The 14013-nt window shown below is 43.5% G+C and overlaps 1 protein-coding gene across 1 annotated transcript; it reads left to right on the plus strand.

Annotated features, from left to right (window-relative positions):
* The first annotated feature begins 653 nt into the window (after positions 1–653).
* Positions 654–5227, plus strand: commd2 (COMM domain containing 2). The gene is made up of 6 exons (XM_079220668.1): positions 654–784; positions 1529–1606; positions 2079–2161; positions 3441–3515; positions 3622–3720; positions 4241–5227. The coding sequence occupies exons 1-6, from the start codon at positions 718–720 to the stop codon at positions 4517–4519; spliced, it is 681 nt and encodes a 226-aa protein (XP_079076794.1). The 5' UTR covers positions 654–717; the 3' UTR covers positions 4520–5227.
* The last annotated feature ends 8786 nt before the right edge of the window (positions 5228–14013 follow it).

A 14013-nucleotide genomic window follows, 5' to 3' on the forward strand; every position in this document is an offset into this window, starting at 1 on the left:
CATGAATGACTTACACGCCATTATTCTTTCTGAGAGGTTATGTTTAAATATGTAAATCAAGTGTTATTTTATGCTGACTTAGTGCATTTAGGTCAAATCTACAGATTCAAAATAAATGTTTTCTTTCAGCTACATCTGAAAGACATTTTATGGAAGCAAAAGGGTTTTTCCAGGATATTCTATAATTTACATAACATGTTGCTCATCTGTGAAACCGGTGAGATCTTTTTTTATTTCTATTTTGTGTGAAAGAAGTGATTTTCTTCTGTGTTCAGTAACATGACATACAATGAGCTAAAGTAAAGAAGCCTGAATATAACATTTCGTTACAAATTAATTTGATTGTTTCTTAACTACAAGGTTCCATATTTGTGTAATTATTTTTCATAATGTAATGTTTAAATTATTTGAACACAGAGTCCAGAGGAAGGCAGTAATAAGCTGCAGTAAAACACCAACGAAGAAGGAGGGATACCCCGCCTCTGATTGGCTCGTACTCGTTGCCTACGTTGGCTGGATTGGTTCGATTTAAAAACGAGTGGTGTGATTGGTTAGGCCTATGGCAGGAACGCCGGGGTAAGCCAATCAGAGGCCGAGTAGGGCGGGCTATGGAAAAACGGTCCGCGGGCTCTTCCGGGTGTGGATGTGTTTGGTTCCCGAACTGTGAAGCTGTTGCCGTTTCTCTACCGGCCGTTCAGGACTCTACGGCGGGTCAGGATGCTGCTGGTTCTGTCTGAAGACCACAAAGAACACCTCTCCTTCCTGCCGAAGGTTGACGCCGCAGGTCGGTAACTGGTCCTGGACCAGCACCATGAACGTATGCTGAGCTGCTGTAACCGTTACGGTGTGACTGTCAGCTGACCGCAGTGCTGCAGAAGCAGAAACGAGATATCCTTCCGCCAAACAAAACTAACCTCTTCACACTGTGATGACCTGCCAGTGCATCCGCTGCGTTATGTGCTGCGTTGTGTTCAAGGGAAATGGAAGGTTTAGTAAAAGTCATGTAAATGTGTTGTATTCATGTGTTCATGTCGTTCATTTACGCTGAGTTTGAAATAATGAATATGCTTTTAAAAGAAAGACTCAAAATATAAGCAGGCATACATACAGGCATCTATATAAATGTTTATTCTTTTAATCAAACTATTGTCTCATTCATTTGTGTCATTTAAGGTTTACTGTATGCTTTGTATTCTCATTGTTAGTTTAAATACTACATTTACTCACTTCTTACTGCTTACACCCAGACTTCACTAAATGTTTGCTCATGAAAATTTGGTTTAACGTCATGGAAAAGTCAAAGTACAGTCCATTTACTATGATCCGTAAAGCGAACTAAGTTATTGCAGTTTCTGTATAAAACAAATGCATTGTTGGATTGTATACATATCAGAATAGCTCCACGGGAGAACGGGTGCATCACTTCTATCTACAGTCCTAACCCTGAATATGAATTGGAACCCGTTGATTGAGTAAATTAAGAGTGTGTGTGTGTGTGTGTGTGTGTGTGTGTGTGTTTCGTCCTCAGTGGTTGGAGAGTTCGGTCGCATAGCGCTGGAGTTCTTAAGGAGAGGAAGCAGTCCTAAGATCTACGAGGGAGCCGCCAGTAAGACTACAGCCTTCATCACATCCTCCTTACAGCTGATTGGTCCACTGCTGTTAAACTCTTTACTCAACACTGTGCAGTAGTGGACTACTACGTGTTAGAACAGTCCTGCTCACTACATAAGTACTGTACACAGTATGTATTCAGGTTTATTGTACTGCAGTGTTGTCATCGTTTATGCTGCTTTCCAAATATGTCTCAGTTGTCACCTTTATTCATGCTGTGCAGTGATTATGTGTTTCTAATATTGATTCTACCTTTCACTGATATATGTGGGGTGTGATTATCACCACCTCTCACACACACACACTTGTCACAGTGCTGATGATGATCAGTTAAATCTTTTAGTACAGTTTGAGTCATCAATCCTAGCTTAAAGAGACAGAGCACGTTGGAATAGTCTGGTGTGTGCTCACATCCCATAATAGTGTAACAGAGCAGACTGCAGAGTTAACGGCTCCACTGCTTGCAGGGAAGCTGTGTGTTCCGGTGGAAATGGTGCAGCATGGAGTGGAAGGCCTGATGTACCTGATGACCGAGAGCTCCAAACACATGGTGACACACACACTCTGACACTCAGAAAGACCGTTACACTGACTTCAAGGCGAAGGGAGGCATGACCACCACCTTTGACCTTTGACCCGGTGTGGGTTAGGTTAGGGGTGAAATGGCATCAGTTTCTGGTCGTAAATGTTGACGGCACATAATAAATGCTGTAGGACAATGACACCGGGGCCGTTTTGATTGGTTCCCTATCAGCCTCGCTTTCACTGTGCAACTCTGTCTGCATCCGGGTGTCCGTGACAGTCGGAGACAGTTCTGATTCCCGGTGGGTCGGAGGTGAATTCACAGCGCCTGCATTATCTATTAACGCTAGCTAACGCTAACACACTTCTATGATCCAATGTCTGATTGATCATCTAGCAACGCTAGCTAACGCTAACACACTTCTATGATCCAATGTCTGATTGATCATCTAGCAACGCTAGTTAACACTAACACACTTCTATGATCAATGTCTGATTGATCATCTCGCAACGCTAGCTAACGCTAACACACTTCTATGATCAATGTCTGATTGATCATCTCGCAACGCTAGCTAACTTCTATGATCCAATGTCTGATTGATCATCTAGCAATGCTAGCTAACGCTAACACACTTCTATGATCAATGTCTGATTGATCATCTAGCAACGCTAGCTAACGCTAACACACTTCTATGATCCAATGTCTGATTGATCATCTAGCAACGCTAGCTAACGCTAACACACTTCTATGATCCAATGTCTGATTGATCATCTAACAACGCTAGCTAACGCTAACACACTTCTATGATCAATGTCTGATTGATCATCTAGCAACGCTAGCTAACGCTAACACACTTCTATGATCCAATGTCTGATTGATCATCTAGCAACGCTAGCTAACGCTAACACACTTCTATGATCCAATGTCTGATTGATCATCTAACAACGCTAGCTAACGCTAACACACTTCTATGATCAATGTCTGATTGATCATCTAGCAACGCTAGCTAACGCTAACACACTTCTTCCTAATACGTGTCCTTTCTAAGATGAGTGCTGGTGACACTTAGCTTGCTAGGCTGTATTCCGGTTGTATTTGGGTCAGCGCTGCAACAATAACACTTAGGTTATTGTTTTTAGGTCTACCTGTGTCATCATGAGGCACGGGAACACTGAGACATATTCCACCAGGTGAATACTGGGTCAAATGTTTTCCCAATGTCAATGTTCTGTGTGTGTGTGTGTGTGTGTGTGTGTGTGTGTGTGTGTGTGTGTGTGTGTGTGTGTGTGTGTGTGTGTGTGTGTAGATCTCTGAAGTGGATTTCCTGGACTCGGTGTTGGTTTTGGGGTTTGGTGAAGAGCTTAACCAGACCCTCCTACAGGTGACTTTGACTTTATTTCTTCTGATCTGAGATGATTCACTGTGTGTGTGTCAGGTGTGTGTGAGGTCCCTGCTCTCCAGCTGAGTGTGTGAGGTGTGTGTTGCAGCTCTACCTGCAGCACCACAGTCAGATCCGCAGCATCCTGAGCCAGCTGCCCTCCAGCCAGCCCGCCTACCACAACCTGGAATGGAGACTGGATGTACAGGTGTGTGTGTGTGTGTGTGTGTGTGTGTGTGTGTGTGTGTGTGTGTGTGTGTGCTAGATCATTTAGAAATTATGAATCATCTGCTTTAGATTCAAATAGAGAACGTAGATATTTGATTATTATATTCAGTTATTTGCAATCTTTTTGTGTGTATTCGTGTTGATTAATTAATTGGTGATTAATCACTGATTAACTTTCCACCACCAGGACGTGATGTTATGTTAATATAATAATAATAATACTTTAATTTTATATAGCGCTTTTCTGAATACTTATAGTATTCAGAAAAGTAAGTAAATATAAATAAGTAATTATGTTATGTTGTTACGATATGTTGACACAAACAAAAGATTTTTTTAGTATTTCTGTGCTAAACTTAACCAACCGTTTCACACCGTTAGCCGTGTGATGCAACGCCGCATTCATGAAACGTGGTTTTGTTTTGGACGTGCAATGCCGGCGTGGTCTGGTGCCTTCACACGGTTCAGAGGTGAACTTCTCCTCCCGTGTGTCGCTGCAGTTGGCGAGTCGTCCGATCCGCCAGCAGGTCGTTCCCACGGTGACGCTGCGCCTGCTGCTGACGGGAGGCGCAGACCCCAGCAGCAGGGTTCTGCAGACGGAGCCCAGCAGCAGGGTTCTGCAGACGGAGCCCAGCAGCAGGGTTCTCCAGACGGACCTCAGCAGGAGGGTTCTGCAGACGGACCCCAGCACCCTCCTGCACCTCATCTCCACGCTGGAGGCTGCTCTGGCCGCCATAAAAACCAATCACGCTCGCCGCATATTTCGCAACATCAAATGATCCTTTCTGTGTGACCTGGTTCTCCTGTGAGACGCCACATCGCTGCCTTTAAACCTGGACACATTAAGATGGGTCTGGGTTCTGGTCTGGTCCCGGATGGAAAACTAGGGTTCTGCCCATCTGATCACTGTATTAACCTCGAGTCATAACACTTGCCAGAAGGTGTTATTAACTTTATTGTATATAACGTTTCTGTTGTATTAAAGTGTGAGACGACGTGAAGCTCCCTTCTCGTGGTTTGTTCAGCCGTCCGTGTTAAAGCAGAGCGACTGGAGCAGAGTGAGGCAGAGGATGGACAGTCATGGCCGTTTGTTACTAACACAGTGACCCAATTCATGTTTGTAACTTTGTACGCTGTTTGAACTCTTTCTTCAGTGTGAAGAATCAATCCAGCTCGGTAAAGAGTAGACGTTGGCCCCTTAATTGAGCAGAGTTGTAACGCCTGCTGACCACGACCGCCTTCATGACCACGCGTCATCTTCTGATGGCTACCTCCAGCAGGGCACAAGCTCAAGTCCTCTCAGACTGGATTCAGCTCTCCATCCAGTAGATCATGTGGAGGGAGAACGGCATCATGGATGTGCAGCTAACACATGCAAACGACTGCGTGCTGCTATCATGCCAACGTGTTTCTAAGGAATGTCTGCAGCACCTTGTTGACTGTATCGAGATGAAGTCCAGACGGAAGAATTAAAGGTTTCACATTTCTCCTGTTTCCGTGCTTTAATATTCAAACACACATTGTTTTTCTCACACGGTCTCTTTGAACTACCAAGTCATCCTGTCTGAGCTTCAGCGCCTGTGTCTTTAAAACTTATCTCACAGTTTGTTGAGCACAAACTTCATAAAAGAAGTGGACGTAGTCGTCGTGACGTCCCGTTGTTTTGTGGATTCAGTTTGGACTGCAGAGGGAAATAGAGACGCTGTATACGGCTCTGGTAGCAGCAGAGACCTGTCAATCACCTCGTAGCCCCGCCCTAAAGCACACCCTGCTTTATGGTTTAGACCAGGGGTTCTCAACCGTTCTTCAGCGATGTACCGCCATTGAAATATGTTTCCAGCCGAGGACCCCCTGACTAGTGCATCGCATTTTGGGTTGAACAAAATATGTAATAGTAATACACACCGTTGTGCCATCAGTGTCGGATTTAATATGGAATATATACAATTCTGTCTTAAATTGTATTAAATATTAATTACATAACATTTTTTTAATGGATGCTCATTTTAAATATATTTTAAAAAAGGAGGGCCTTCACGTACTTTCAGGTTATAGAAAGCAACGTGTGGGTGATGAGCTAGAAGATGTTAGCAACAGGAACTGGACTGCCATCATGTTCATGTTCATGCTTTGTAGGTTTCCAGATGTTTGGCAGATGAAGGACGGACTACAGCGACTTGTTAAGCTCACTAAGTGTCACTCCTCCAACATGCGGTCCACACTTCTCAGCTGCTTTTTGCCACATTTGTTTTGTTGAACATTGTTTTCAGTTTAAATATCGCTTTTTTATAATGACAGTGATGCTCTACGATTAATTTGATTAATTTGTTCAGGACTGAACACAGACTCACTGGTATTTATATCACTCAGTTGGTGCTTTCTGTTGACGTCGTAAGAGTAGTACATGTCTGCAGCTCCGGTCACTTTATATGCACAGTCTGACATCGTAGACAAGCTCGGGTTAAATTGGTGGTGGAGCACCAATAGTCCCAATATAATGAGTTTAAAGTAGAGCGTAACCAAATACAAGCAAAACATGGCAGTGTACACAATAGTATAGTGACTCAGAAAGGTCACATGCATAAATTATTTGGAATGTGTAATCATTCATTTCTAAGGCATCTGAGTGGTGCTGTCTTCATCAGGTTGCATTTAAGGTTGCAGCAGTTGAGCTGGACCCTTAAATGTGCTTGAGCCTCACTGTTTTTCATTCTCTAAGTTGTATGTTTCTGACACGCATTTCCACCGCAAAGCTCTTATGATGATATCTAACATCTATCATTTACACGTCACCGGTAATAGTTATTTATTAGTTACCTCATTGAGCATTGCATATCGTCTGCAGACCGGCGAGAGGATGAAGGGACCGATGAAGAAAAAAAGAACGACTTTTTATCTCATAATTCTAACTTTTTGTTTCGTTATGATTTACCATGGGGATATTTTCACTATCACGGCTGGATTTTCATCTTATTCTTTTCTTTTACTGATGGAAATGACCTTCCATAGAATCACCTGCGTTTGTCTACATTCTTGCTCATCTGTCACATTCCAGCAGAGTCCCAGCTCCCTGATATGCGGACTGCGCTGCCCCCGGTGGCCACTGGGACAACAGCATGTGTGCTACATGCAAAGATGGTGTCCTGAGTTCACCCATCCTCAGTATAAGTTAGAGCTGGCACTAATGCTTGTGTACTGGTGCAGTCAGGGTGTGGCACTCCCAGAGGTGTGTTTATTTGCCGTTCCACATAAACGGTGTAATTACCTGTTTGAAGACACTCCTTAAGGGTTTTACCTAAAAGCAAAGAGACGGTTTGAGCTACACTTTCACTTCTTTTCAACGTCAGTATGAAGTAATTCCAATGAACTGTTGGCACAGACATCTTTGGGTTTCCTGAAAAAATACACAATTTAAAACAGAGAGGAACAAACGACATCATATTAGATATTTGTGTGACATTGTCCCAATTAGCATATTGATTCTTGAGTCACGGTAATGTGAGGGCACAGTGACCTTTGACTCAAGTAACAATTGATTACAATTTGGTGGTCAAAGTGGACCTTTGTGCCAAATGTGAAGAAATTCCCCCCAGGACCGGACATATGAGTACTGTTGTTGCTGAGGTGGCATAAACACAGTGTCAGTTGTTGGTTCAAGTCCCAGCATGCCATGACACTCTGTGCAAGCACATTAACAGACACCGACACACAAGCCTTATGGGCATAATAGTAATTATGGAAAGCAGATCCACATAGGCAGGAATGCACAAGCAGCAGGCTCTCCAACATGCAGGATGTGGGATCCTTCCTAGCATGTTATGCTAATACAGCTGACAGCTAACGGAAATCAACACACAGCAGCTGTGTGTTGATTTCCGTTAGCTGTCAGCTGTATTAGCATGAAAGCTATTACCTCTGTTTGCAAGACTATGCTGCCCATCGGCGGCTAACAGCTAGCTAGCTCTCCTCCTGCGGACGCGCTTCACTGGAGTCTGGGTTTATCACCTACTAGTCGTCAACGATGGTATACAACAGTCAGTACAATGTTGTCAACAGAACGCGTTTTCAAAAAGTGTGAATCACTTGAGCATGCAGTCATGAATGAGCACAAACACTTTATCATTGCTATTCTACTAGGTCCACTGTTGCTGTTATTTTTGTAGTTGTAACTTTCTCATCATGCCTACTACTCATTATATGAATAATTTCTGTCATATGCATTGAATGTGTTTTAACTCTGTTACGTTGTTCATTGTGCACACATGACATCTATTGCTTCTGTCATCCTGATAGAGGATCCTCCTCTGTTGCTCCCGAAGGTTTCTTCCTTTTTTCTCCTCGTTAGAATATATTTGTTTTTCCTGAACTGTGTGTAAAGATTGTAAAGCCCTCTGAGGCAAATTTGTGATTTGTGATTTTGGGCTATACAAATTAAATTGAATCCATTCTGCAGATTATCCGTGGACAGACGGACACAGAGATGCACTCACGCACGCACAAGATCACATACGTAATCTTCTGGCCGAGATAATAACACTGGTGTCCATCAACGGCACACTGAAAACCCGACAGATGTAGTCGGCATATTGTTTATTCATAAAGGAACATTCAACAAGAGTCTGAGGAGTTGTTGTCTGTTTTTCCTCCCAACAAAATGTTTTTATATTCTTTTAAACCTTGTGCAGCGATCTTCATCAAGATGTTAAAAAGAAGATGACAAAAATGTTACCTGGGGGAAAAAGATAAATGATTAACTGTATGCCACAATCCAAAACAATGGGGAAATGAAGGATCTGAATAATGTAATGTGCTTGTAAAATTCAATTTATTTAGTGTATACTATGTATTTTGTACCAACTACTTGTAAGTTGCATAGATGGAGCAGCAGCAGGGCTCTGACCTCTGACCTCTGACCTCCGCTCTGTGGTTCTGCTGCTATGTCTCAGTGGCAGACGCTCTCCCTGCTGGTGACGTTAGAGAGTCAAACATTCCTGAAGTCTGCGTCGCGTTCTCATGAAATTGTCGGTGTCGTATTTAAGGCCACCGCCCAGAGATCCAACGCAGCGATGCTTTCCCACAGTGACGTGCAGCTGTTCACCTCGAGCCCAGAGGAGCACAGGAACAGGTGTGCTGACAGGTCGGGGGACAGGTGCACTTTGATCAGAAGCTCGGGAGAAAACTTTATAACAACACACTATTAGTAAAGCATGCGTAAACACTTCATTCATCATTTATAAAGCACTGTTCCAACATGAACTGAGATATGCACTTTATAAACCAGCCAAATCAAATAGTTTACAGGATGTTTCACCTTTGTTTCTTTATAACACATTTAAAACTTGACTTGCACAAGGTAATAACGCATTTATTCAATATGAGATGTGAGTTTACAGAGATGTACAATCGTATCTCTGGGTTACACTCGTTTTCTTTTTGATTCTTCACAGTTCATTTAGTTTTATGTCCTCTGGTGCGCTTCAGCCTCTTGTGGCCACAAACACACGTCTTTCAAAGATGTGAAACAAATGGGGAACTTAGAAAGACAAAAACAAAAAAATGAAACACAGGAGAGATAACCGTTTAGATCAGACTTTTAAAATGGATTGCCAGAATTGTGCTTTCCTCTCAGGGCTTCTGTATCCACCTGCAGAACAACATGTCCAGCCCTGTTAGTTCTGCGTGTTCTCAAAACAACAACACGCAACAAGTTTCTACGATGAAGAATGTCCTTCACTGCATTACACCTCAACACACATGCACATTACACAATAGGCTTCTAATAACCGCCGACGGATTATTTCCTATTCAGGTAACCAGCGATATGAGTCAAGCCAGCCGAAACGCCCACATGAGTTCTGCAACAACTTTCTGCTGTAATTCACATTTATTTCGGCTTAAACAGCGTTCAGAGCTGTGAACAGGGTGGACTCTGTTTGAGCGGCTGACCTGAACGCTCACGTTACTCAGCCACAGGTTTCCATTACTCAGGGGTCATGTTTCAGTCTGGGGAAAACATGAGCAGAGAAAGTGGGACGAGGAAGACGAGGAAGACGAGGAGGAGGACGAATGTGGAGGGAACTGCCTGGTAACAGACGAAGGCCACGATGACCTGACAGACCAGAGAAAACTCACTGAGGAGACCTCTATCTCTCTCTAGCTTCCTTGTTATCTCCCACAACACACACACACACACACACACACACACACACACACACACACACACACACACACACACACACACACACACACACACATTTTTGTTGTGTCCTGACACGACTGGATGAATTATTGGGAAATGCTGCGTGTTGTTTTCATGACTCATCGCTTCATATAAACGTCTTCCATTCATTTGACGACAGAGAGTCACTCACTCATAAACAAAAGGACACAAAATACACGTTTGAGTGAGTGAATTATATGAAGAGCCACTTCATTATAGTACCAGTTGATTGTGGTTACTGCCTCGTGTTCACTGTGATGCATTTCTTTTTCATTTCTGTATGGAGCAGAAGCAAAATCGGTGAAAGTTTTGAGATGAACGACCCGGTAACCCCATGGTGCCTCCAGTTGTATATTTTGCTTTTTGCGTCATCTCCCTGCATCACATAATGTCCTCCAGACACCCAGCCTCCTTTCCAAACAGTGATGTTTTATGTCAGTAACTTGTAGCACAACAATGGTGGATGATCAGCGGTCTGTGGTTTAGACAGCAGGATCTCTTTGGGTCAAAGTGTTAACAAAGTGAACACCTACCATGAAGCACGTATCAGCACTGAGTTATGAATGGGTTGTAACTTACAAGCCTCTATAACTGCTGCAGAAACTATAGATATGAAATAGGAGGTTACAAAGAAGCTCAAAATGTTTTCTTGGGTTTTGAACACATTAATAAGAAGTTTAACCTTTTTAACCCCAGCCATGCGAATGGTTTGCATTCAACTAAATACTGAATATCTCCTCAACCCCAAGGGCTATTTGAATAATTAAAAAATCTAGCATATACAGAAAACCCTTGTGAATGTAGATATAAGTCCATATAAGTGTTAATGGTATATTAGTTTATGATAGTACACAGAAAAGGCAAATAAATAAAAAAAAAGAAAGAAAGAAAGTTATTTTATTATATCGTAACTACCCGGCTGTGAATGATTTTAAACAGACGACAAATCAAACCGTGTAATCATCAGATATTATTAGAGCTATGTTATGTTCACGGAAGTTATAACTGCTGGCAGGTATTTCAATGAATTTCAGTGCTGTCATTCAGCCTCCATGAGGTGTTGATAACGGCTGGGAGAGGACTCGCAGTAGACAGTGGCGTCTGCATCGTAGGTGTTTCTTATGAGGAAGCGCTGTCTCTGCAGGAGCGTCACACGCCGGCTCGATGCTGCTCACTCGTTCTGTTTGGCCTTTGTTTGTGTGATTCCTCATGCTTTTCAGTCGGCAGCAGACAGTTTCCGGTGGAACCGGTTTTCACCGCTGAATAGAACTGCTCCACCCATGCCAGGCAGACCGAAAACAGCATGTCAGCGCAGAGGAAAACACACGAGTGTTTGTTGGTCTGTGGCTTTCCAACAATACAGTTCATCATCATGCATTTATTTTGGGATGTTTGGGCACACATTGGTGAAGATATTCTCAGGAACAATTATATCATGATACATTTGTAATTGATTCTCAGCAACTGTTCAACTGTTCAACAATACTGGTTTTCATCACCATATGTCACGAAGCAGTGCCCTCAAACCACAAACACATTAAATTACTGAATTTAGGTTTTTGCATTCGGTCAGAGCAAGAGATTATCAAGTGGCAGTACACCAAGAAGTAGTACACCAAGTGGCAGTACACCAAGTGGTAGTACACCAAGAAGCAGTACACCAAGTGGCAGTACACCAAGAAGCAGTACACCAAGAAGCAGTACACCAAGAAGCAGTACACCAAGAAGCAGTACACCAAGTGGTAGTACACCAAGAAGCAGTACACCAAGTGGCAGTACACCAAGTGGTAGTACACCAAGAAGCAGTACACCAAGTGGCAGTACACCAAGTGGTAGTACACCAAGAAGCAGTACACCAAGAAGCAGTACACCAAGTGGTAGTACACCAAGAAGCAGTACACCAAGTGGTAGTACACCAAGAAGCAGTACACCAAGAAGCAGTACACCAAGTGGTAGTACACCAAGAAGCAGTACACCAAGTGGCAGTACACCGTGTGGCAGTACACCAAGAAGCAGTACACCAAGTGGCAGTACACCAAGAAGCAGTACACCGTGTGGCAGTACACCAAGAAGCAGTACACCGTGTGGCAGTACACCAAGAAGCAGTACACTGTGTGGCAGTACACCAAGAAGCAGTACACCGTGTGGCAGTACACCAAGAAGCAGTACACCAAGAAGCAGTACACCAAGAAGCAGTACACCGTGTGGCAGTACACCAAGAAGCAGTACACCGTGTGGCAGTACACCAAGAAGCAGTACACCGTGTGGCAGTACACCAAGAAGCAGTACACCGTGTGGCAGTACACCGTGTGGCAGTACACCAAGAAGCAGTACACCAAGTGGTAGTACACCAAGAAACAGTACACCAAGTGGTAGTACACCAAGAAGCAGTACACCAAGTGGCAGTACACCAAGTGGTAGTACACCGTGTGGCAGTACACCAAGAAGCAGTACACCAAGAAGCAGTACACCAAGTGGCAGTACACCGTGTGGCAGTACACCAAGAAGCAGTACACCAAGAAGCAGTACACCAAGAAGCAGTACACCAAGTGGTAGTACACCAAGAAGCAGTACACCAAGAAGCAGTACACCAAGAAGCAGTACACCAAGTGGTAGTACACCAAGAAGCAGTACACCAAGAAGCAGTACACCAAGAAGCAGTACACCAAGAAGCAGTACACCAAGCGGCAGTACACCAAGAAGCAGTACACCAAGTGGTAGTACACCAAGAAGCAGTACACCAAGCGGCAGTACACCAAGTGGTAGTACACCAAGAGGCAGTACACCATGCGGCTAAAGTCACAGGCTCAGTGTTATGCTAATGTTGAGCTAATGAAGTTAGCCAAAGATACAACGGTCTCCTAAACTAATTCTACACATAACACTACAGCGGCAGTACACTGAGCGGCAGCATACCAAGTAAAAAAGTACACCAAGCGGCAGTACACCAAGAAGCAGTACACCAAGTGGTAGTACACCAAGAAGCAGTACACCGTGTGGCAGTACACCAAGCGGCAGTACACCAAGCGGCAGTACACCAAGAAGAGCAGTACACCAAGAAGCAGTACACCAAGAAGCAGTACATCAAGCGGCTGTAAGTCACAGGCTCAGTGTTATGCTAATGTTGAGCTAATAAAGTTAGCCAAAGATTCAACGGTCTCCTAAACTAATTCTACACATAACACTACAGCGGCAGTACACTGAGCGGCAGCATACCAAGTAAAAAGTACACCAGGGGCTGCTGGCGGGTCAAACAGGCGCAGGTCTTTCGCCAGGAGACCGCTGTCTGTGTCCGACGTAACGCGAAAGAAAATGTTGACTTCATGCTCGTTACTTTGTGTAAGAACGTCCGCTCAGGCCGGTTGTTGTTTGTTTACGGTAGTTATTAACTGTTGTTACACTGGTAGGTTACATAAAAGTCAACATGTTTCCGGTGACTGTTACTCCAGGTTCTCTGTAACAACTATACTCTACTGGAACCGAGCGGTTTGTACGATGGAACCTGTGCCTTTACTTATTAATAAAGCATTTACTGGAGCTTCACAGATCAGTGAACAGTCTTTCTGTTGTTTCTCTTCCACATTAATTGAGGAAACAAAGCTGCAGGTTAGCCAACACCCTTTGTAAGAGAAACAAGGGGAACAGTACATGTATGACCCAAACTGTCCATTGTAAACATCATCACAGTTCACAAACTCATTTTAAGTTGGATCTTTTATTAATTTTTATGTTGTTAAAGATTTTGTTAAAATGTCTGATTCTGTGGCTTACATCTCAGGGGATGACTCACAACCGTTTCTTTCTCTTTCATCTTTTTAAAAGGGAATTTTGAGAAAACATTGGGAGATGAAACAGAATTTCTTTGGAAATCTCATCAATCGCTGTCAGAATCTCGTCACGTGTGCCAAGTTGCCAATGGCACCAAAACTCAGACAGACACTGACCGACATTGATATCATTTTAATTTCCCGGCTCCATGACTCACGGACACACCTACATTCAGCAGAAGAAACACCACCGCGCCCTGCCTGTCTCTTTATGTCCACTGCTGAG

This window comes from Taurulus bubalis (assembly GCF_910589615.1).
Source record: "Taurulus bubalis genome assembly, chromosome: 7".
Taxonomy (NCBI): domain Eukaryota; kingdom Metazoa; phylum Chordata; class Actinopteri; order Perciformes; family Cottidae; genus Taurulus; species Taurulus bubalis.